A 26,912-nucleotide genomic window follows, 5' to 3' on the forward strand; every position below is an offset into this window, starting at 1 on the left:
ACACAAGCAATAGTGATGTACTAACACGCTGGCAATAACTTACCAATATTGCCAATGCTCTCCATCCACTTTGTATTCGGTAAAGATGAACAAGTACGATCTTGACTCTGGCGCCTACCTACGACAGAAAATAAAACAAGTCAGTCATTTGCTATGCGACTGCTCCGGTGGCCTAGTGCTTAGAGCGTCCACCTCGGATGCGGGAGGTTGTGGGTTCGATCCCCAGCCGAGTCATACCAAAGACTTACAAAATGGTACTAACAGCTTCCTCGCTTGCCGCTCAGCATTAAGAAGTTAGTGTTAAGACTGGACGGCCTGGTGTCAGATAATGTGACTGGGTGGGACATCATGCTACATGTCTGCGGCCTGATTCCCCAGTGCTAGACATGGATATAAACTGACACACTGCAGACGTCGTAGCGATATGACTGAAAAATTGTTAAAGCTACGTTAAAATCCACACATATGCTATGCTGTTATATTTGTTCCATTCCTTTCTTGTTAACATTCTGTCAAATCGCCCCCATATAGTTACTACACGTATTAGAAATGGTGGGACTGATAACACCTGAGTGGCCATGTATTGTTTCATCGTATCATTGGCAACAACGACCTTGTCTTTGATGTAAACAATAGATACGTCAGTCTCTGATTCTAAGTGATTCTTTTCGCGATGACATCTTGGGGCTTCGGAACATCATCTTTGGTATCTATGTGGGGTGTATGCAGTTTTTCAGTCCCATTCTGAAAAAAATCACAAGCTAGTTTGGGTCGACGAAAACAACATCCAGGTTGGTCAACTCAGTCAAATCGGCTTTGGTGGCAAAACTGTTTAAATCAACATTAATATATTCCAGTCCGGTCGCTGCACTCTTGTATTCGTAAATGTAAACTGGCATTTCATATATACCTTTCAAATGTTGCTTCTATGCAAAATGTAATGCAAAATCGATAAGTGTGCGTGAGTTCAGGCTTTTTGAAAGTGCATGCAGCTTCTCAATGACGAGAAGTCCACATCATGCGTCTGTTTGCAACGGCAGTCTTGATGAAAACAGTGATGGAGAAACTTCTTTTCTCAAATCTCCGCTTCTGCTTAGATTTTGAATGATTTCACGTGGCGGTCCAAACCCGTACAAGTCAAAATACAAAATATCTCGAGGCGTTACAGCGTACGCTACCAAGTGAGTTCCATGTCCTGTCAATGAATCCAAGTTGACTATTCTGGTTTCCCACATGCGGAAAATGAAAGACATTTTCTATGATGCGTCCTGCCACCACGTTTGTCAGAGCCAACCCAGATGCGGTTTCGACGGCTTCTAAAGCTGTCGCATTTGTAGTAGAGGGACATTAGGACGCCAACAGCTCTGAAATGTCCCCGAGAAATGGAAATATTTCGTCGTCTTGTTTCAACACGGTGACTCCAGCCTCTGACAGCTGAAGGGTTATCCCGCGGAGTTAGCGTTTATCTGCTTCGAACTGTTACGCCTGCGTCGGTGTTACCAACAGTCGGGTATTCCAGAATAATATTTCCGGGGAAAGATTCAAATCAACTCCTGTTTATTTTCTCATCTCGGCTGACATCTACTCGAGCTGACCTATGTTCAGTGTGACAAGTGTACTTAGATGTGATAGTTTTTTGGAAACATTACAGTTTCAATTACGAGTTTGAGAAAATACTACGAGTTCTCTTCCAAAACATTAGTGACCCTCAATCACCCACCTGTGCCCTCCAACAACCGAGCCTTATCAGAGAGGCTCACAGCAGTGCATTTGTGTAACAGTGCATTAAAGCGCATGTCAACCACGGAATGCCTGAACAGGTCCAGGTGTTCAAACGAAAAGTAACGAATCGGTGTAACGCAGTGAAGTCATGCTGGGAAATATGTAGACTTGTGTCGATGTTTTGAGCCTAGTTCATGTACGGCCATAGCTAATGGCATGCATCTGCAACTTGATTGGGCTCACAATGGAACAAAAAAAATAACTTCGGAGATTTCTTTGACAACATGACTACAGAAAAACTTCAGGCACTCCTAACTGGTTAACCATCATTACGGTACGGACTTTACCCGTCAATCACCCGATGAGTATATTGAGACGCCACGAACACGTGTCATCATGTTCTAATACCTTGTTTGATACTTATTTGCCGTGCAAATATTCCCTGAACAGCGCTTTGTATTTAATCTGTGGTGAGTATGAGAAACTATAAAGTTGACGCGACGCCGCATGCCATGAACGACAACAAATACGCTTCTGCCTATTGGGTTATAACAGGCATCCACAATGTTAATTTCGAGAACACAAGATGACCAGCAACAGCACCAGAATCAGGCTAAATTGCTTCTTTGTCGTCACTTTTTGGGGCAACACAACTGTGTTCTTTTTCCCGGATACAATCTTATGGACACCTCTGCAAAACCCGAATATATAATTGAAAGAAATCACAGACGGAAACAATAGTTGGTTTCCATGAAGTTGTCGTCGACGCTGCACGAATTCAAGGTTGAAATTGTGATTGAGGTCGCTAAGTACGGCCTCTCTATATATATGAATCAATGTTGCCTAAACTGTCGCCTACGCACATAATGTATAGCATTTGCATTGTCGCCGGCATCGTAGACAAACATCATAGTTAGACCAGTGGATTTCGCGTAATAGTCCCTATAAAGGGTTAGTCCAAACATCGTCGTGGTAACGTTCACGTAGTCCAGACATGATTAAATTTCCTTTCCGTCAATAAGATATCATGCGCTGTTGAACAACGTCATGATGCCATTGTCGACAAATCCATCCCAGGCATTGTGGACGCAACCTGTATCGTCAGCTTCGTCCTAAAGAAAATATATATACGTGTTGCACACTAGTAATTCCCAGGGGTGCATTCGGAGAAAACCTGAACAATATGTTACCCTGAAAGGCTTGAGTCGTCGAGGCTGAGGCTACGTAACTGCTACTGATTGCATCATAGGTTTGATTAACTCGAATTGTAGTTGTGAACATGACGATACCGGGAGCGATACTGTAGCTGACACAATATGGGTACTGCATGCATAATTCGTTGGTTTGTGGTCATTTCATTGATATATTCATGTCAACCAAGAACCAATCTCATCCATGGCTGTGTATTACGAAGATACAATCGAGATCGCAGATCTGAGTGTGAACCCTATTCATGTATGAAAATCATAGTCTTTCCGGACAATAAGGAAACCATCTTTTGGATCTCAACATTGATGGGATCAATTTCGCACTCACCTGTTGGAAGTCAAACTACGTTCCAGGTTGCGCCATCGTTAGCAGAGAACATAAGAGTGTTATTTGCGTCAAAATCTTTAAACGGCATCGATCGGATATTAGGCCAATTGCGATAAAGCGCAAAAATGCTAGCGCAATTTACATGTGTGCGGCCTTCGACCGTGGTAATATGTCCCGGGAATGTCACATGGAATTCCGGTGTCGCTAACGAAATTGTATTCATCTGAGTAATGCTCAGCGTTGTATTTGCAACGATTTCGCTATGAACTCGTTGCCGGTGTTATATATTAAACCTTCAGTTTTCAGATCATGAGCTCATGTATTAACGCGCGAAACGTGTTCAGGTACATTATGTCATCGATGAGTGACAGCTAACAAATTTACTTGGCATCATTGGTGACTTAAGGTGCGTTGTTACCTGCGAGATGCGTCCCACGAGCATTTTCAACTGGCCCTCAAGCTAGTGGACCTGTGTAGGAAAACCGGTTAACCAAGACCGTCTCCTACATTTGGATGGCATTTGCTCTTGCCGCCTGTGAGGACTTAGTTCTTCTTGTCGCATGACATTTTATTATTACAACATGGGTATGGCTTCTTTGGATTCATGTGGACGATTGTATGGGGATGTAGGTCGACATCTGAATACGGGTTCTAGTTAGGGTGGATGTTTTTTATATGGGTTCTTGTTTGGATTTGGGTTAAGGTAGACGAGTCACACAGTTTTCTTGTTTTAGCTGTAACGTTTTATAAATTCTGTATAAAATTCAGTGCATTGTTCAAACTTTCCTATTAGAAATTCACCACACACGTTCCTAAAGAGATCCCATTCTGTACCAGTTTCATGTTTGTTCACAGTAATAAATACCATTTTAGATCATGCACGTTCCATAGATGTTTTATATGACTTTGGTTGTATTTTGAGCACGTGTTATTTCCAATTGGGGGGGGGGGGGTCTTAAAGGAGCGGCAGGCACGGGATTATCAAAATCCTCTGGTGAGTTTCTTTAATAAAGATTTGATGGTCTGTTCGCCTCTGTGAGTAGTACTCGGATGGTTGGCGTGAAATATTCTTAAGTGCCTCTCTGACGTCTTTCGAGTAGAAGGGAGCCATTTGTGACCACACTAACATTCTCTCAGATGTCGCCTTTGGCCACATTTAGATCTTCTCGGAGACTCTTCATCGCCTGTGGAAAGCATCGATGGCTGATATGGTTTCTCAAATGGTGTTTTTGTTTCTTGACGCGTTTTGCCGTTTTAACAAAGGGACTAGCTTGTGTTCCTTCCTCATCACCTTTGCAACATAGTTGTTGTGTCACTTGCAGGCGTTATTAACGGCTCAAAGGTTTGCTGGAAACCCGATGTGAGGTCTCCCCATGCAGTCTGATGAGACTCAGACATCTTTGACACTTTGGTGGACAACTATCGCGGAGAAGTTTTAGTTATTCGCCTGTGGCTACGCGGTATCGGTCGACACCCAATGATACACCGCTGATTACAGGTTTTGATATAGTGTATATTCATCATAGTCCTTAAAATGAATTGTCTACGCCAGCGCGATATTTTCCTTGTTATCACACGGTAGAGTACAAAACCTACCCACTGAACGCTTTAAGGTTAATTGTGCGAAAACTGTATAGTTTCCTGTTGACCTCAGCAAATATACTCCGAAAGTCACCCCAAAAGTAATTGACGGGATTTTGCTGTATATTGGAGGTTAAGTATCTCATCGTCACACATGACAAGATTATTATTTTCCCGAACAATGTTGTCAATGGTATGGGCTCCATCAAACGTAGAAAGGAACTTGTTGGTAATTTAATTTGCGGACGAAGAAGTCGCCTACGACGTTTGAAATAGAAAAGCTTCCCGACATCTCTGTGTGTGTTATACACGGTTGATCGTTTGTGTATGACGCAATTACGTACGACCAATCCCACTATAACCATTGCATATTCAGACTCAACAATAGATTCGTTTTTTTCCGGATCAGGTACGACCAATGATCTGCGCACAAGATGACTTCGGAAACAAGTTGATGTGCTTGGATGGTTAGAGCTTCGCCGACGCAGAGAAGACAATGACGATGAAAGCGGCATTTTCTCTGTGTTGATATCTTTGCTGATAACTAAACTAACCGGGGTACAATGGAGTAAATATCATGGTGAAAAGCTTATTTAGATCTCTCCGTAGCCCATGTGTAACTATTGTGGGACTGGAACACATCTAGATATGTGTGTGTGCGATTTGGATTCTTAACGTAGCTTTAACAATTTTTCAGTCATATCGCTAAGATGTCTGAAGTGTGACAGTTTACAGTGATGTCTAGCACTGGGGCATCATGCCGCAGACATGTAGCATGATGTCCCACCCAGTCACATTATCCTGACACCAGGATGACCAGTCCTAACATTAACCTTTTAATGCTGAGCGTCAAGCGAGAAAGCCGTTCGTACCATTTTTTGTAAATATGTGGTATGACTAGAGCGGAGATCGAACCCACGACATCCCGTATCCGAGGCTGACGCTTTAACCACTAGGCCACCGGAGCGGTATCATCTAGATATACAACTGTATTCTAATAACAGACCGAAGCCTGGAAAAGAATACGTAAACCGCGTAAATGCTGTATGTTACCGATATAATTTTGCTTATAAAGCATCAAAAGATTTTAGTGAAAGTCAAAAAGCAGACGTGGCTTTCATTCATGACAAGAACTCAATTGCGTGACCAGCTCTCTAGAAAGAATCGCCAAATGGATTATCAAAAGAGGCATGAAGGACAAGGTTACATTTGGAGCTGAAACACCTCATACATCTATATATCTAAAATAGACGACAAACTGGCCACTAGAAGCATATATTCTGTTTGGTCTATGTTCGCCATATACTGCACTCCCCACTGTTATTGGAACATTGAATGTTACCGAGCGCTGCTCATGTCGGCACTAGCGTCGCCCAAATGTGGCTATTACGCTCCAAGGAAAATTTCCGATGGATGGTTTGATCTATCGACGCCCAACGAAGTTCGCCTGGCTGATATCTTGTTTCTCCCATATGATCAAGCCCATCGTGGTCGCTACTGTGGTCTTGGACGACAAAGAGGTCTCCATACATATAACATATATATACATATAACATATGCGCTATCTGTTGTAAATATTATCACCAGATGCAATAAAACCAAGCTGTTGACGTATAAGAATGCAAAATGGGTTTCAGACGTATTGAAACCTTAATGCGGTTTCTAAAGGTGCATCCGGGCAAAGGATTTTTCGAAGCAGTTGAGCCGCTGGCAGAACCCCATATGCAGATTCATTGATGACACGTGGACATTTCATGTGATCAAGCTATTGTGGAACAATTTAATGGTACACTTGTGGAACGATTGTTCGAGCATCAGAGGAATCTTTTACCATCTGTCGCTAGATCTCTTTGCGTTTCAAACACTAGTATTGAAGCCACAGAGAAGGGCATTTGTGCAAGAGTAGTTACAAATCAGTACGGAATTAGCACCAAGGTCTATTCTGGGATCGGCGTATACCCCATAGGCATAATTGGTGATACTATTAGGGAAATTTCACCGCTTTGTGTCCTGCGAGGGAAAACTTACGTTGACTGGACGGTGTACCGCCATGCAATGTTTCTTCAAAAGATTAAGATTTTCTGCATGGATGTTGTTTTTATTGTTGTTGCTGTCCTTGACTTAACGCCATTTTGATCATATGATAGGCTATTCCGGGTGGTCAGTATGTCTGATAGAGGCAAAACCGATATAAAAATCATGGAAGAACCTCCAACCCAAGGGAAGTTATTAGCAAGCTTCCTCATAACCACGTTGGCAGAGCTCGAGACTCTAACCATTGCGGCAAGAAGTAAGATATGAATGATATGTAAATAAGGGCGCCTTAAACCACTCGGCTAGCCAAGGCCACTGTCGCGTGGATGACTTTATGTTCTTGCTGAAGAATCTTTACAAATATGTTGTGCTTGAGATCCTTCGCTCCTACACGTAATCATAACCGCATATATAAATGTAGTTGAGCTTTGGACGCTTTTCGGAACCCGGTTAATGCTTTCAACACACTTACAGGAATCGTCATACTGGTATTCCTGGCAAACCAACACCGCTTCTGGGGCCAGTGCATAAGCATTGTGGTCGCGGTGGAGCTCACGAGGGTATTTAAAGTAGACTTCGAAGCAGTATCCATTCTCTCTGTTCTTGTCGTACACGCGTATGTGTTGTGGATATCCACGTGTGTAGAAAGCGTAGCCTCCTGATCGACCCACTGAAATTCGCTTGTGTGAATCATTTGCATCATCGCCCATTGATACAGGTTTCTGGAGTAAAGATACATGATGTAACTGTTTGGAAGAGTGTGACCATATCCGTCCACGCACAGGATGTTTGCGCAAGTTTAACGCGTGGAAAACCCACCGTGGATAAAACGTTATTTATACAGATGTTGGTCAATGTCAGTGAGCAGTTTCATATCGATCTTGGGTTTCGACAGCATCCTAGGCCATTCCCGCTGATGATAAGGAATGCGCGGCGAGGAGTTTGTACACACGTTTGGCGGTATCGCGAAACGTCGAGTAGTTACATGTCGTTGAAATCGACGATATTTTGACAACTAAATGCTGCCCAGACAATATTCACATGTGCATAGTCGTCATATATGTGCAGGACAGCAGGAATAGAAGGCCACGACCGGTGGTAACTGAGTTTCAGAAAACTTCTCACATTCGCTCATGTACTCGTATAAATAGATTCCTATGTGCGAAAGCAACATTACAGTCTCCGTACTGACGAATATTCGTAAAGTAATCATCATAAGTGGCTCCTGTCGCAAGTTTGTTAATGAGGTTATCCATGCTGCAATTGAGACGCTGCGACGATCCAATGAACCACTGCTGGCCCAATCGACATTGATATATTTCCATGCTGTTAGGAATGACACTTACTTCCGCTCTCGATGAAATTTTGATTCGTTGCATGATGACGTGACCATCATACCCGCTTAGGTTTTAGAACACACAACCGGAATTGTTAATTTGTTAGGGAAATTTTTCAGCTGAAGATGGCATGCTCTGTGACGTGACTCTGATCACGACCTTTAAGGCTTCCAGCTCCATTGAAGGTTTCAGAGCCGTCGGTGTCATAATGATCATCATAGATCCAATTGTAAGTCTCGGGGGAAACGTGCAAATGTCATTGCGAGTCATAATCATGTCTGCAGGCGAGGACAAACTTGCCAGATCCATTTCGCGTTAACTTCGAGCGATTTAATATAACGTCAGTTGGGTCTGGGTATCTAGCGCCCATGGAGCGATTGGCGACTCCAATGCTCGTCACAACAGACATCAGTGTAGCTAAACCCGTTAGCAATTTGCTAAGCAACTTTCATTGTATTTGTTTCCCGGTACGATCTTTAATCGTTGAAACCTTATGTTTTGGAGGGTCAAAACTTTAGGGGAACGTTGAGACATTTAAAGTCCTCGTAAATGATATATGGACTTTCATCTTTATTTGCACAACGGTGAAATTCAGGATGTTCTTGCCAGGTTCCGGCATAATCCTACGTAAAGGCTTCTCGCTGACTCCTTCACAGTAAAAGGTGTTGTCATCAAGCAGCTGTTGGGTGCTAAATACATGTATGCTCTTTCGACATGGAAACTTTCCCGCTTGTGCTTGTTCTGCTGGTAAACTATACGGAGAAATTTTTATCCACACGTGTTACCGCGTCGCTGCAAAGTCAGAGCCGCTCACGTTTTTTATATTTACAAACAATAGCAGATCATGGCTAGTCCTATCTCGTTTATTTGAGACATTCGTTTCGGACAAAGATCGTTATCTCAAACACAAGAACGGCGATATCAAGGGTGCGTTCTTCAAACTTTTTGTTACGTCAATAACCTTGCACATGAAATTATATGTTGCTAAATTCAAATTCACCTGTGTGTTTTTAGTATTATCGAGACTAGTCTGTATTGTCGAGCGCATGATGAAGCGCGGATAAGACCGTCCATTAGAAACTCAGTTTGTCATTGCTTCTCACATTTATTACTCCTCGTCGTGGAAAACACTCTGGCATTTAAATATAACAGAAATGTTTGTACTGGCAAACACTAACATGAACTTCAGTACATGCAGAAAAAGTCCATCCTGGACCTTCTCGGGTGTAATCATAAATATTTCACGATTTCATCATTGATCGCGTCAGTGTATGTGCGGATTAAGACCATATGGGCACCACTGTCAAAGCCCCCAGGTGAGTTAATAACTTCGTCGTCGGAACGGTTGGTTTGGGTAGCGGAGCTTTCCGCACCGGGGAGCGGCATAAAAAATGCCTCAACGGGAATACTGCAATGTTGATATGATTCTGAACGACTGTTTAAAAGAAGCTTCACATAGTTGAGGATTGGCCTGTTTTCTTTGGGGTAATCTTGGAAATCACAAGTGTGCCTGTGCGAATTAATCTCTGTAACTTGAAAACACTGAAGTGTCTGTGTGGCAACCTCTATGGCAATAATAGCTGAGATACGGAGACGGTTTTGCTCATAAGTGACCACACGTTCGATTTCGGCCCGCGTGGTCTGTCAAGGAATTTTAACATGACAACAGTACTGAGCTGCCGCACAGTCAGACGCAGCTCATTCAGAGGAGGTCCTAATAGTGCAATTATACCTCTTAGTATCTCTTGTACATCTGGTTTGTTTTTTTTATTCGACAGTCTCGCGCAGATTGCTTCATTTGATTCATGGTAGGCATAACCATATATACTAATACAATTATATATTTGCTTATTCAGCAATTAACTTTTGTATCATCATTTTTACTATATCGGAAACGGCAATCGCTTCGATCCTAAATATTATTCATTTAAATAACTGTATTTTTTTTACTAAACAGCATTGTTGACTCTTTATTGTGTTTTTCCGCATTCGCATTGGCAAGTCTTTGGCCGCCGCTTGCGATAATAATCACTTAAGGCTCTGCATGGTCGGCACAGCTGATTACCCGATTTGACTCTGGTTCCAAACGTAACACGAACGAATGGGAGTTACAGTATATGTAATGGCATGTTTTCCACAAAGCTAACGTTTTCTAAGACCACCGAAAACTCCTTTGGATCTATTGAGTCCCAGTGCGACTAAGCTCCCTGTATATACGGAGATTATTTAATTCAGTTCCTGTTCTTTTTCTTTCGCCTTGCAATTGTGTCTTTTTGCATGCTTTGGTATTTGAGAAAATACAGCATACTGTAGACGATGGTGTATAATATCACTACTATCAATCATACAATGCTTCTTTCCTATGATGATTTTGAATTTGCGGATATGGGTCTCGTAAATGATCGGGCTCACAATATTGCAGTTCCGGACAAAATTGTTCTTGTTACTCATATAGAATATGATAAAAAATCCAAAGTATTCCCAATCAGTCCACACGATCCTTTACCAAACTTTGCACAAACTTGTCTATAGTCATACTGTGTGCGTTTTTTCCAGTGATATCAAACATCTTGGAACGCTTGTATATTTAAGCTCTGGTTTCTTACTTTGTGTCCCTCAACAAGCATTTATTAAATATCTGCCATTGACTACGCTACCATTCTTCTGCGGCGTTGTGCATTTCTTCGTAACTCTTGTTAAGTTTAGAGAGTGTGGACACCATCTGTATAGTATATTATGGAGCTATCCTCTAGTCGATTTGTCCATTGCGGGGTGGAACAAAGATCTTCAATCTCCTCGCCGGTTGTGTCATTGATGTCTTGGTTGTATTCACCGGTGATTCAGTTCGAGTCAGATACAGTTTTCTTGCACAACATCAAACAGTGACTTCTCTGGTTTTTTCTCATATCCTCCGCCGAGTTTTCTTCATGGTTGATTAACTCCTGTTATTTTTTCAAGCGGCTCTGGATGCTATTTCAAGAGCTATATAGCATGGCTGGGTCTATTTTCGAATCGATTTAACGCATTCACGCACAAATTCTTTTCCAGTACTGTACGTGTCAAACGGTGTTACTGCCAGAAGCAGTCTACCCATTGTGATTATTTAATATAATACTCTCATGCAAAAGAAAGGTCACCCCTCAAGTTGATATTTATTCTTTGAGAATTAACAGCAGTGATGTTTCTTAGTCTGCTGAGCGTAATTACTTCTAGTCATGAGACGTGTTCTGGTCAGCGTTAATTATAGCACTTTGTATTTGCAACCCTGGACAAGTTCCTGCAATGCCAAACGACATTCTAGAGACCTCTGAGATTGTTTCAAACTCGACTAAATCTCAAAGAATCATAAGTAGCTGGTAGTGTAATTTACACTGAAAATTCATCTTCAGATTTGGCCTCATTATTTTCTTTGCAACTCAACCGAAGCTCGACCGTTTCCAAATTAAATCGGAAAACATTCCTTTCGCGTGATTCGTACCTGATATGTCTCGATCAAGTGCATGATGATTAAATCGAATGCATATATATATATACTCCATTTCCAGGATTAAATTGTTCCGTACAACATACTAGCTCTTAAGCCAGTACAGTACTATTCTGATAACTATCAATTGCTGACTGACTGAAGACAGAGCCGCGATCTGTACAGCAGCAAGACTCTCAAAGGAGGCGATCATGAGGTTTAAAGTTGGGAAACTTTCGAGCGCCTCAGTCGAAAAGTGCCCTGCGACGGGGCCAAAGCGGGTTATAATCGTGGACACACGCGTGTGCAAAAAAGTCTTCATGATTAAATAGTAATGGGGAACTAAAAAGAGATCTGGGGGTTGGGAACCCTGGTCAGTAAAACAAAATATCAAGCCTCTCTTATGCTACAAGTGGGGCAGTGACTTTTCGGAATAACTCAGATTTATTATGACACCTTACCAAAGAGAAAATCCGGGGTAAAGCATACTACGTGCTCAATTGATAGAGTTTACTTTCTATATTTGTCACATTTGACCACAATCGGACAACCAGTTTAGGAAAAATCTTTCTTTGATGTTCTATTGTTTCGGACACATGAGGTTCGCCATTTTTGCGAAGAGCGCACTGCATTTTTAATGTTTAACCAGCACTTCCTGCTATTGCCGTTTTAGTGTTGTCATGTATAATGAATTTAACCCAATCTGAGTGTGTGTGTGTGTGTGTGTGTGTGTGTGTGTGTGTGTCTGAGAGAGAGAGAGAGAGAGAGAGAGAGAGAGCTCTGGTGCACTAATATTCCAGGTACGAGTACGTAAGCGCTCTGCATTTTCATCCGCAGATCAGCAGATCCGCGATGTAACGAATGAGCAACTAATATCCTCAAATTTATTTTAATTCATGATACAGATGATCATTAAAACCTGTCACCTGCTGTGAAAGGTGCATAACGGGACAATTTGTCTATGTCAAATGAGATGTTATATCCTGATATTTTGACCAAATTTGTTAAGTTACTTCAACATCGTAGACCCATTCACGCTAATCCAAAAAACAAAAGTAACATTAAAACTATTTGAGCATTATTTACGCATTACTGAATTTATGTATTCCTTTTTTACCCTTTATTCAGTCTCCGACATTTACAGTATTTCGAGTGAGAAAAAGTAGAACTCGTATAGATTTTGTATCAGTTATAGTTGGAGAAAATTGATTGACGCTTACAAAGTGGAATTCTTATGCGTACATGTTTGTATGTCTATCTGTATATAGTATACAACATTTTACCAAATGCCAAAACACAGAAGCAGTCTGAGGAAGAGGACTAAGATTTACGTGTGTGTGTGTGAGAGAGAGAGAGAGAGAAGTGTACAACTCTGCCATCAGAGAGAAGTGTACAACTCAGTCATCATCAACAAAGTGTATGATGTGCAAGTACAGTATCACCGGAATAGAGAGGAATTTTCTTGCGTTCTTCTCAGGGCCATGTAGAACAAGCTCGGACCTTTTATCCAATGATCGGATACGTATCTTGGAAATACTCTAGTAGCCGCCATTGGATATACATGAAGTCTGATGACCAAATGACTACACTTATCGATTTTGATGAATTATTTTGTATCAAATCATTCCCAACTATGAACATACCAAAGCACTTTTTTCCTTAACTTTTGCAGATAATGCCATAGCGGTATCGCTATGCTTTTGACGTGGTTCTATTTGTTTAGCAGCCGCGACTGTGTTATCCGAAATCTTCCGTCGATTTCTCCCTTTTTCACGCTGTATCTCTCTTTCTTAATTTTCCTGAGATTTATTTGGATAGAAAAGCCAAGATGTTTTCCAATTGGTCTCAGAGTATCTTGCTTGACGCGTCCCTTTGATAATTTAAATTTTGTCCCCTATCTTGATCGGCTACAGCTTTTAACGTTGGTAGAATGGAGAAGAATTTCATCAGGTATAATATTGTGATATAAAGTTTAAAGGCCCGATGCTGAGAATTTGATGAGATATAATATAATGATATCAAGTTTAAAAGTCTAATGCTACGAATTTTATGACGTATAAAATTGTGACATCAAGTTTAAAGGCCCGATGTTTGCGTTAATTAACGGATCATGTAAGACAATAACGATAAACATTTTGCAGACAGCTAACGAAAGACTTTGAACTTATATTTTTCTGCGTGTTCTGACAAACATGTAAACTTTGGAAATATTGAATGATCCCAAGAATATTAGTACTTGGAAATTCGATTTGATAAAATGGGAGAAACCCCACGTGCATTTGACTGAACTAAGCGAGGATGCTTTGAATTTGTATATATGTTATTTTTTCCGACGATCAGTTGGGTATACTTAATATCGTGCGTGGTGTATTTAGAGGAATAAATAGACAATTATTTGGTCCACAGAATGTTTGAAACAATTATTGATACGCGAAGAAATGAGTAAATACAGCGGGCATAGTTTTTTTTTCTGTTAAAGTAAATGACCAAACTGCAAGAATTAATTTGCAAAGTCTCGTTCTGCGAGACATATATCACCATATGTGGTTACAAGATTAATGACGTCGCTTTGGATGTACACAGACTCGGAACGCCAAATCGTTCAATACTTGATAAGAAAAAGTAAGCGAGATCGAACGGCAGTAATCAAGAGTGAATAGGGTATTGCGAGCTGGTGTAATCGAGACCAACAATAAAAAGATCAAAAGGCGAGCTAGAAAGAACATAAGGATGAGCTGACGAGATTACGTGGTGAACTGAGATGATTAGTAAACAAGCTGGATAAATATGTGACAAGCTGGAAAGATGATGGGGCGAACTGGGGGTATCATAGGGCGTGCAGGACAGAAGGAAATGAAGTAAATGATTGGTTTGGTTTTATGGGTTTAACGCTATTTTTCAGCACATGATACATGGCGGACAATACAGCTGGTGGAGGAAAAATCCAGGAAGAACCACCGACACGCAAAAAGCTACTTGCATGCTTTCTCACATACCCAAGATAGTCGAGCCGAGAAACAAACCCGCTTGGGCAAAGGTGAGATGTGAGTATTCTGTAAAGCCGAGTGCCATAAACCATTTGACTACCGGATGTCCCTGAAATAAGAGAAGCAAATTAGAGAGAACGAATAGGAGAAAACGAAGAGAAAATAATGCGACCTGGAGTAATTGAAAGTGAGTGTGAGACGGCGAGAAAGAATTTGGAAGGAAAATCACAGGGGATGTAAATATCAGGGAACGAAACCCGGAAAAATCGCACGTAAATTAGGGAATGAGTGAAAAGTATTAGAGAAATAAAACTGGATAACTTCACGGCGACATTTATTTACGCTGTTCAAATTAAAGATGTTGGCTTTTACATTCAACTCGGGAAACAACAATTTGGCCTTTTGGTGCGTCAGCCTCTCAGCATATTAAATAATTTTCTAATGTGGGATTATATCAAAAATGTAATCTTTCATTTAGTCGAATCGTTTAAGTTATAAGTTATACGTGTCTTAAGTTATCTACACATGCAGTACAATCATACAAGGAAAATAAACTAATTAGATCATTTTGTATTTAACAACATCCCACCACCACCAAGAAAATATTATCTTCACTCGAGTGTATAAAACAAAAGTCTTGTCTGGATAATTTAGCAGCAGCCGTTAATTGAATTACATCTGTTTTGTTCAGATAATGTATATTTAATCTACAACTTCTCCCTCCCCGTGTTCAGTAATATGCACTTTACAAATCAGTATTTTTTTCACTTAAGGAAGACGTAAATATAGAAATATGTACGTAATTTTATGTAATTTAGCTTTCGCACAATGTTGATTGTGTGTGTGTGTGTGTGTGTGTGTGATATTTTAATTTAGAAATATAAGCAACACCCAGCTGAACAATAGGAGGGGTTCCTCGATGATCACTCAACGAATCCCACCAATGGACACATAGTATCGAACCCTGAACTCCATAGAAGCACTGCGAGCGCTTGGATGCTTTCTTGGATTCTTTTGATCATTTAACTCTGTCACGTTGTGAAGACAGCCCTCGTGTACACAACTTACCTGGGGTGGAAAATGTCGCCACGACATTGGCGACTGACCTTTGTTGCGCAAGATTGCGGCTTGAATCGACACTGGAGGGAACAAACGGGCGGCTACCTTCAAAGAGACTAAGTAACTGGTAAAACCGGAAGAGGTTGTTTATTCACACCCAAGCCGCGGCCTAGCCGCGGGATAAAGAAGTTTGACATACATGTGAGAAACTAGGCAGACAGCAGTTTAAAGAGACCCCAGTATCAAATCAGGCCTGAGTTAGGGAAATATGGGCGGGACACCTGTCCGAAGCAGACCCTTATTCTACAGGTCATTTTATGATAACTTCAGTATTCCCAGGATTTTTACCAACGCAGAGTTCTAGTAAGTTAGGGAGTGAATTATTATAGGCGTACTCCGACTGTACATCATTCGTGAAAAAAGAGAACGAGAATTCAGGTTTGAAAAGCTTCTTAAAGAGAAGATTTCGGTGCTATTTTGGAGTTGTTCGGGTTGGACCGAGTGCCACCCAAAGGTGACGAAGTAGGGAGAAGTTGTTATAGAAGTCACACGACCGGATAGAATAACGGAGACAGAAGTCTGAAGACAGACCAGGGAACGGAAGTGGAGGAAGTGGAAGGGTTAAGGACGTAGTCGAGGGACGAAAGGGGTACTACAGTACCAGTCAAGGAAAAGGAAATAATGCAGATGAGTAAAGTAGCTTGGACAGATGGAAACGTTCACACGTTGCACATCACATGATGAAATTGGCAGATTAAATAGGTCGACCGAGTCGAGAAATTGTGGAAATTTACTTGTGTTGTTTGAATATTTAGATCTGTTATTAAATTGTTATTCCTCACAATTACGTTTTGTATATTTTCCACCTAGACATTTGGCATTGCTGAATGAGGACTCAGTGCTATATATCCATCTATTTAAAAATTTTAAATTGTACGTCCTCTTGCGAGATTTGCAATAATACCCTAGGAGACAACGTTACAAACTCGTTTGCATAGAATGAGGCTATTCAGATGTCATTGTTAATACTCCTTCAGTACCCTAGCAGATAAATCAAAGTGATCTTCATTTTATGACGCATATATAATTGTTATGTATATTTGATTTAATTATATCTGATTTAATATATATTTATTTCAATTTAATTGTCAGTTTTAATTTTTTTAATTTTTCATTACATGATATTGTAATGTAAATTTATTCACTAGAGATGATACCTTTTTTAGAAAATAGTTTGAACTTGACTGTTAGTTTATAAACACCAGGTGTTGATCTAAATCCTGACCTTGTTTCAGAATTTGTAGCAACCTTCGTAAACAAGTTCTAAGTAAACAAGTTCTATTTTATTTTAAAATGATTGGTTGTTTCCAAGGTCATTATGGGACCTTGTCTTTAAGATATAAACATTTTTTAAAATTATTTCTTAGAGAAAAAATGATTGGTTTTCGTCAGGGTCACACTGGGTGTACGTGACCTATAACAGGTATTTGCTTCTACAAACTTCTAGAAGATGATCACGTGACCCTTGTTTACATTTTTGAAGACCATATAGCCTCTATTTTGGTAAATTATTTTTAGAAGTTGGGCCGTTAAACTGTTCGTTGTATTTTGTGCTGCTTGGAGTTATTTCAAATTACTTGGTTCGGAGTTATTTCAAATTACTTGGATTCAAAAGGATTAATTTTGTTATTTTTCTGGAAAATACTTGTGCTTATGTAATATTGTGGAACAAGGACAGTTTTTTATAAAAATGTATTCAGCTATCAGAAACCAAAGTGATAATTTCTTGTTTCTACATGGAACTGTAGACTTCAACACAACAGATTGTAGCATACGTCTTCGTCTTCCATCTTGGATTCTTCGTCGGGATTCGAACGTGAAATCAGTAGAACATTTTGTTATTAGGACTACTAAAATTATATTCTCGGATTATATTTGGATCATTTTTGGATTTGATTCTATAAAACCGTAAGTACATTTTCTTTTCTTCATTTATACAGAATTTTTCCAGGGAAATAAATTATTGTATTTTTAAAAGCTTGTTGTTTTCACTCTTTCTGTGTTGCTGTTTATTCGAGCTTAAACAAGTGACATAAGAATAATAATGTGGAATGTAAAGAGCCTACCTTTCCATCGTGATCTAAAGTTCGTTGATATTTAAAGGTACTTCGTAAAATGGCAGTTATGTTTACGAACAGTATCAATATGACCCACTATATGTGAATCTCGGATCGGCATGCATCATCTGCATCTCTATTCGTCTATCATCATTCTTTCCATGTCAGTTTTCGTGCCCATTTACTTCCGAATGGAGCACTACTTTTATCGCATATTCAGCCAATTAAGTCCATGTAGTCATGTTCATATCTAAGCACAGGAGTGAAATATATTGTCGCATCTTCGGATAATTCTTTTAGACAACGGGAGCAATCCTCTCTCTCTCTCTCTCTCTCTCTCTCTCTCTCTCTATATATATATATATATATATATATATATATATATATATATATATATATATATATATATATATATATATAAAAAGAAGATGGAGGAGAGAGATGCCCATGAAATCGGCATACAGTGGGTCAAATCGGCCTTGTTCGTTGACATAAATGTACTTTATATCGTCAGAAGAAGAAGGAGACAATCTCGCCGTATAGCCAGACAATAAACATGACTTATCTATAACAAAAAAAGCAAGTAAATATAAACGAAAAGCTGAAAGAAACATTAAGGCAACAACTGATGAACGAATGGGAAGAAAAACACATTGACTGTGTTTATGCTGGGGAAGCTGAACACAACATACACGGACAAACAGAAACTAAACCTACGTCCAAACAGCAGTGGGCTACAGCTGAAATAGATGGCTTTATGACAGGAGCCCAAAATCAAAGCCTTAACATTTCGCAAGAGGATACACAAGGATCATACCACTACAGTAACCGACGTGCAACCAATTCGAAAATTCCATTAAACATAAAACCTCGGGACAGCATACTCTCAAGCAAGGAATACATAACACAATAAAGCAATAGCCTACATCCAGTGGAAGATATGTCGTCTGTCTGACCTACCTGAATTAATAAAATATAATGTAAACTGAACCTAAGTGATATGTAGTCTCATGCGATGTTGAAAAGAACACGTCTCCGCAGAAATATGTCGCCCATTCTTCTCTAATAATGCTTAGTCCCTGATGCGCTTCTACTTCAGTTCCCTTAGATTCAGACCAATCATATAGAATATGAAAGAAATTTACTTCGCTCAGCAGTGACAGGTTTATCGATTTTGGTGTAAAGATGAAATATTACACTAACATAATTTCGTTATCCTAATGAAGAAAGATACATAAATCCCATTTGAAAACCTTTTCTGGGAAGCTTTACGGCATAAATAAAATTACAGCAACTGAACAGCAACTACAAAACTTAGCAATAGTAAAACTAGCAACAACGACGAATACAACGGCAGTGACAGAAACAATAATAATAATAATAATAATAATAATACGTTATAATTAATGACCTTTTAGAAGCTATATAGGTGCAAAAGCTGTAATTTATCTTCTTTTTGTGTGTTTCTTAACCGCACATATGTTAATTGGCACTGGTAACAACCAGCTGTGTTCTTAAAAAGGCAGACACATTAATGGAAGACATCTCTTTAATTAGGTTCATTACAGAGGATGGAGTCTAAATTACTTGCGCGTCAAATGTAATTCTTCAGCATCTAACTTATTTGCATTTTTCGTTGGAATCTTTTAACCATTCGAGCAACGTACAACATTGGTACACTCTTTGATATTTGTGTAAAGCATTGGTAGACCTATAGCTATTTGTTTGGTAGACGTATGGCTATTTGTGTACAGCACTGGTAGACCTATAGCTTTGTATGTTTGGTAGACGTATGGCTATTTGTACACATCATTGGTAGACCTATAGCTATTTGTGTTGGCAGACGTATGGCTATTTGTGTACATCATTGGTAGACCTATAGCTATTGTGTTTGGTAGACGTATGACTATTTATGTACAGCATTGGTAGACGCATGGCTATTTGTATACAGCATTGGTAGACCTATAGCTATTTGTGTACAGCATTGGTAGACCTATAGCTATTTGTGTACAGCATTGGTAGACCTACAGCTATTTGTGTGCAGCATTAGTAGACCTAAAGATATTTATGTACAGCAATGGTAGACCAATAGCTGTTTGTGTAGACATATAGCTATTGTGTACAGCACTGTGTAAAGCATTGGTAGACCTATAGCTATTTGTGTACAGAATTGGTAGACCTATACATATTTGTGTAAACCATCGGTTGACATATAGCTATTTGTGTATATCATTGGTAGACATATATATTTTGTGTAAAGCATTGGTAAACGTATAACTTTTGCGTAAAGCATTGGATGACCTATATCTTTTTGTGTACATCATTGGTAGACGTATAGATATTGTGTAAAGCATTGGTAGACGTATAGCTATTTGTGTACAGCATTGGTAGATCTATAGCTATTTGTGTAATTCATTGGTAGACATATAGCTATTTGAGTACAGCAATGGTAAACCTACAGCTATTTGTGTACATCATTGGTAGACGTAAAGATATTGAGTAAAGCATTGGTAGACGTATAGCTATTTGTGTACAGCATTAGTAGACCTATGGCTATTTGTGTGCGTAATTGGTAGACGTATAGCTATTGTGTAAAGCATTGGTAGACGTATAGCTATTTGTGTACAGCATTGGTAGACCTATAGCTATTTGTGTACGTCATTGACTGTCTTACGGTCCTTCAGTTCGTCCTTAAAGGTTGAATGTAGGATTAAATTATAATTCATCGTTTTCTATAAGGCAATGCAACTTTGTGTTTCGTTCGACGAATGAGGTTGTTCTACTCAGTTATCTTCATGCTAGTACTTGTTCTATGTTATACATTAGAAATATGGGAAATAGGAACGCTTAATAAGGGAACAATGATCGAGATCATAGGAGTTTTACAATCCATATGAATTATATGTATTCGTGGATTATCAAATACGATATATGTTTTGTCTTACATTTCATTTTATCTTTCCAGAAAACATATATAGCTGTACTAAATGTCTGGACGGGGAAACAGTTGCTTTAGAGATACTGGATACCGCTACACAGGTACGGGGAACACGTTATCTTGAGTGTGGCAACTAACAGCAGCAGCATGAGCTCAGATTGTTAAATTACACCTGACTCGACTAATTAGGAAGGCTGTATCTGTTTGTAAATTTGGTCCGGACGTAATATGAAAGCACTACTTTACCTGATATAAAAAAACAAAAACGTACAAAATACACAGGCAATTTGTTGCTTCGGCGGCCACATTAGCAACATAATTTTCGTCATGTGAGGTTTGAGTACCGAAAGCCGAGAATGTTAAATGATTAGTTTAAAAGTTACGTAGAAATTAGGTCTGGGACGAACTTCAGTCTGATGTTCATTACCATATTTTGTAAGGAAAGCGATGTAATTCTCATTGGACTCCTGCCTGTACCTAATCGTTTGCTTTTATTATTTTTGAAACTTATTATCTGAAATATAGATCTGCATATGTATTTGGATAAATTAGTCCATTAATGAATGAACAAAAAGGTAGCCGCATAAACGTAAATATCTGTTCTGTCCACCATCGGTGGTACCCGCTTTCTTTTGCTAAAAGGACCTTCAGACACACACAATAGACTGAAAGAAGTAATATTTATAAGTTGATTAATGAATTTAATTCTACTTTCGAGATAGGACTTAGTTCGTCCAAGACATAATGTCGTACTAACGCACCGGTCGTCATGAAGATCACACCTAATTTAGAGACGTTTTACTATAATATCTTACCATTGTCAAATCGGGATGTAGAAATAAGGAAACAGCCAAAATATATAAAATACTATGAAACAAAACAAGGCAAACTCGAACAAGCATTCAGTTTTCTTAATAATATATATTTATTTCCATAGATGATAAAATGAAACAAAGTGAAGGAATTAAAAATAACTTACAGTGTTTAAATTCCTAGAATACCCAAAATTTTACTATGAATTTTACACTAATCTGGAAACTGTCCAAATCCACTCCGAATGGACGTTCTGGCTTGGTTATGTGCTTATGTGCTAGCACCACTGAAGAATCACAGTTCTAAATCCAAACGTTTATACCTCAAGATAATCCCGTGAAAGACGAATATCACTTAAGTCCTTGCAAGTTCCATATAATCCAATAGAATTATAGAATTATTTAAGTAATCAAGTCCTTGAATAAATTTATAAAACCCAACATGTACTAACTGTTTAAATGAAATGATTTCCACTCTGCTATTGCAACGAACAATTATAAACAAATCATGATTCTCTCTCTCTCTCTCTCTCTCACACACACACACACACACACACACACACACACACACACACACAACCCTGGCATAAACTATAGAATCATATACTTGGTACTTGTATTCTCCTATATAATCTCTATATGAGGTCCAAATCAACAAGGGGCCCTGAGTGGCCGAGTGGTCTAAAGCGCTGTCTGTCACGGATCACTGTCATCTCACCTCTGTCTGCGTGGGTTCGAGTCTCGGACTCGGCCAATGTGGATATGTGAGAAAGCTTGCCGGTAGCTTCTCGTGGGTCTGTGGTTCTTTCCGGGTTTTTTCCGGGTTCTTCCTCCACCATTGATACTGGCCACCATGTATAGCCTATCTTGTGCTGAAAAATGGCGTTAAACCCTATAACAACAACAACAACCAAATCAGCAAAATCTGAATCACAAAAAATAGTCTCGAACTTTAAAATCAAATTATTTTAAAATAACAGTCATGTTCTTTCCTTTTTAGGGGGCCCCGAGTGGCCGATTGGTCTAAATGGCTCACCGTTACGGATCATTGTCATCTCACCTCTGTCTGCGTCGGTTCGAGTCTCGGATTCGGCTAATGTGGTTATGTGAGAAAGCTTGCCAGTAGCTTCTCGTGGGTCGGTGGTTCTTTCCGGGGGTTTTCCGGGTTCTTCCTCCACCATTAATACTGGCCGCCATGTATAGCCTATCTTGTGCTGAAAAATGGTGTTAAACCCTACAACAACAACAACAACAACTTTCTTTTTTAAACTGCTGAGCCAATCAACAATTAGGGCGTGCACGATATTTCTATGAGACAAATGCACTATAGATTCACATTATGTTTACGTGACCACTATTTAAACTAAATGCGTGGCGTTGACTGAAATAGTTGTTGACCTGGGCAATCAGCCTTCATATATGAAGGTGAATCATAGAACGTATTGTATACGTACTTTACTACGATACCAACCTGCTACTGAATTATGGAATTGAAAATACAAAGGTCATAAACCCAAATGACTTAAATAAAACTAGATTGTAATTTAATAGATTGTACAGATATCCGTAACAAGACTTGGTATTTAATATGACCTTGTGTTTTAAATTTTAAAAATATTTGTCTTCATTATAAACTATTTTATTTCTAGAAGTAAAATATGAGACATTATTATCTGACATATTCTCAGGAGAATTAAGTCACATCATAATGTCGTTGTAATAAAAACAATATGCCAATGTAATTTGCATATTTGTTAACTGTACCAAGTTTCATTCCTTTGCCATGCCGAGTCAGCTGCTGTGGTGTGTTCATGGTCACCAACTAACTAAAGTCATTAGGCAAAACACATTTCAGCGGATTTAACCCGAACAAACCATAACTATTTTACGTCTCTAACGCACAACAATCAAATGTATCATTAAAACATATTCCCAGAAATTTTCACTGTAACCAGTAATGGTGCAGCATAGTTAGTTGTATGTAAAACCTGTCGGTAAAGGGTACACAAGGGCCGTAACATTGTGTCATTTTAACAGGTTTCTTAATACAGAAGTCATAATGAAAAGGGATTCACAATGCTGTTCCTTATGAGCATATGTCCTAATAAGGAGATTTCCTTCAAGACAGCTTTCTTTGTCTCTTTTTGTATTATCAAGGAAAGTAGAATTTAATTTATTATGCAGCTAATGTGGTTCTTGTATAACTTTTATTATTTACAGCAGGTGGAAAGCAATCGCCAGGAAGTCAACATCAAATGGGCGGACGCATACATTTTGATGTATGCAGTGACGGACAGGTGCAGTTTTAATGAATGCAGCCGACTGCGGCTTCTCATTAGCTCATACTCGAAACGGGTAGGAAAACGTACCCCAGGAGAAACACTCCCCAATCAACCAATTGTTCTGGTTGGAAACCAGATTGATCGGGAACAAGACAGAATGGTTTCCATGGAAGAAGGCCTCGGTAAAGCGGAGGAGTTCAATTGTGTTAGTTTCCATGAAATTTCAGTCAGGGAGTCCGTTGACGGTATTAACAAAATATTCGAGGATATATACATGAGTTATAAGTATCCAAAAAGAAATGGACCGATGAGGACGAACAGTGTTCCAAGCCATACAATTCCGGAAACCCGTGATCATGATAGCCCTAAAGCTGCACTCCATCGACGAAGACAGGCATTGCATACAATCAGCTAGTGGCCTTAAATGTGAACTGCATCTATACATGTATGCTTGCATATATTCATTTATGTATGTATGTATGTATGTATGTATGTATGTATGTATGTATGTATGTATGTATGCAAAACATATTTATCGGCAAATGCAGATTCGAAAATGATTTGATCAAACCCACATTTTCTGTGCAAAATAGTTTTCATTGTATTCAACAATTTCTTGCTTTCAAGATATCTTCATGGTTAATTGGCAAAGAATCTATCACTGTTTATGCTACAGAATCCTGTACATTAGTAGTATATAAAACAACTCTCGTATGCAAGTATTATGTAAACCACAACTCTCGCATTCTAATAATATGTTAAAGACAACTTACGTATATTAGCAGTATTTAAAACACAACCCTCATATACTAGCAGTATTTAAAACACAACCCTCATAATCTAGTAGTATGTAAAAAAAATAACTCTCGTATACTAGTAGTATATAAAACACAACTCTAGTATACTAGTAATATGTAAGACATCTTTCGCATACTAAGTAGTACATTAAACACAACTCCCGTATACCAGTAGTATGTCAAATACATCTCTCGTATACCAGTAGTATGTAAAACATAATTTCTGTATACTAGTAGTAGTAAAAACACTTAACTTTTGTATGTTATTATTATGTAAAACACAAATCTCGTATGCTAGTTTTATGCAAAATACAATTCTCGTATACCAATAGGATGTAAGACATAACACTCGTATCCTAGTAGTACATTAAACACAACTCCCGTATACAAGTAGTATGTAAAACGTAACACTCGTATGCTAGTGGTATGTAAAACGTAACTCTCACACACTAGTAAGATTTAAAACATAATTCTTATATACCATTAGTATATAAAACACAGCTCCCACATACTACAAGTATATAAAACATTTTGCTAATGGATCTTAAATATAATTCCTCATTTTATCTTTCATCATCATTATAATTTCAAAGTATTTTATTTTATAAAGCATGCACGTATTTTTAATATGGTTGGTCACAAGTGCAATCTGTTGTAATACATGTATCATATTTTACCATGTATGGCGCGCCGGCAGATCAGGGTCCATATTGTTTGTTATATCATTACTTCTAACAAACTGCATATACTCAGATCTAGGAACGTCATATCTGGGTCTGTGCTGTTTGCAGTTGGGCTCGGCTTATAACTAGATGTATAGGGTAAACAATTTTCTGCATAAACCAGCTAACTATACCCTATCGATAGTCTGAGAATAATCCAGTGTTGTTTCTATAATGTCAAAGCTATATTAAAGAACTTATGCAAAATCATGTTATCAGTTGTGGGAGTATCCCTTGCAAATACCTTCCTGTGCCACGGGTTTGCATTGTTCCTTCTTAGAAAATGATAATTTATCTTCGTCGCATATATATATATATATATATATATATATATATATATATATATATATATATATATATACATATCTTTGTGAGTGTGTGTGTGTGTGTGAATTGCAATTTCTAAATATTGTGGTTCCTTTAAAAAGATTGCTTCATTTAACGCTGTGTAATGTTCTATAGTTAAATGATCCTTGTTTAATTCTTATTGACGAGTTTATCTTCCTAACATAATTACAATGAGATGGCTCAGTGGCTTGGCGGTTAGCATGCTGGATTCATACACAGGATTATCGGGTTCGATTCATATATCAGGCCGGGTCGGGTGCCTTGTTTAATCCTTAGGCAAGACACTTTACTCTTATTCACACACACACACACATACACACACACACACACACACACACACACACTAAAACCATATCGGAAAACAATCTAAAGTGAGCTTAGCCCTATCAAATCAGAAATGTTGCTGTGCGTCTCAGATGCATAGCAATAATTCAAGTAATCATAAAAGAATTTCGTCTAGGTAAGTCCTCGTTTGATTTAGTCAGATTTGGTTATTACCGATCAGTATTGGTTTTAAGTAGATGCTTCGTCCGAGTTCAACCCAATTAAGTGCGACATCTAAAATTTTCAATCAACAATTTCTTTAGGCATAGTCATGTAAAACAGGAAACTCTATCGATGGAGGAAGGGAACTCTTCACATCTCTTCCTGGTGTGTCCGCGAGAAATGTAGTTTCGCAGCTATTCACTGTCATTTTGGAAAATATTATTTTGCTTCTTTTTGAGCTTTTATTTTCATTCATTTTGGTTAAATATATAAAAGAGACGGTTCGGATTTAAACATGAAAACTGTGAACGCGGGGCCATACAAATCATTGTTAAATATGCTAAGCGAAATGACGAAGCAAGAATAGAAAATTCAAACATTTAAGGTTATTTGCAGCTTATTAAAATCATTATCATGCTTTATTTACCATTGATACTGACCATTGGTCGGTTTATCTGTCAGTTTTACCAACGTTGGTCAAGAGAAATCATCGCATGCCACAGAGAAAATCCGCTATCGATTTTCGCCAAGGCAAAAATGTTGTGTTGATTACTCACCGCAGGGAGCTCGTCGCTTAATTAATCAAACGTGACTTGATTAAAGTTACAAGTATTGTCGGTATTAGTTGATAATGTAATAATATCACCAAGATCTCAAGTCCAACTGTTCCAACAGTCTAACAAAAATGCTT

At 38.8% G+C, this 26,912-nt stretch overlaps 1 protein-coding gene across 3 annotated transcripts in view; it reads left to right on the top strand.

The window, feature by feature from the left end:
* LOC149796483 (ras-like protein family member 12) overlaps positions 1 to 25,594 on the top strand; it is a 34,937-nt gene extending 9,343 nt beyond the window's left edge. For 2 of the 3 annotated variants that reach the window (XM_089961194.1, XM_089961195.1), the window contains 2 exons: positions 20,802 to 20,875; positions 23,807 to 25,594. In XM_089961194.1, the coding sequence (XP_089817320.1) occupies positions 20,802 to 20,875; positions 23,807 to 24,283 (551 nt within the window). In that variant the 3' untranslated portion in view covers positions 24,284 to 25,594. Of the gene's footprint in view, positions 1 to 20,801; positions 20,876 to 22,586; positions 23,784 to 23,806 lie in introns of those variants that run through there. The other variant, XM_089961196.1, reaches the window with a different exon arrangement.
* The last annotated feature ends 1,318 nt before the right edge of the window (positions 25,595 to 26,912 follow it).

Source organism: Sinohyriopsis cumingii, chromosome 6 (assembly GCF_028554795.1).
Source record: "Sinohyriopsis cumingii isolate HCF-2022 chromosome 6, ASM2855479v2, whole genome shotgun sequence".
Lineage (NCBI taxonomy): Eukaryota > Metazoa > Mollusca > Bivalvia > Unionida > Unionidae > Sinohyriopsis > Sinohyriopsis cumingii.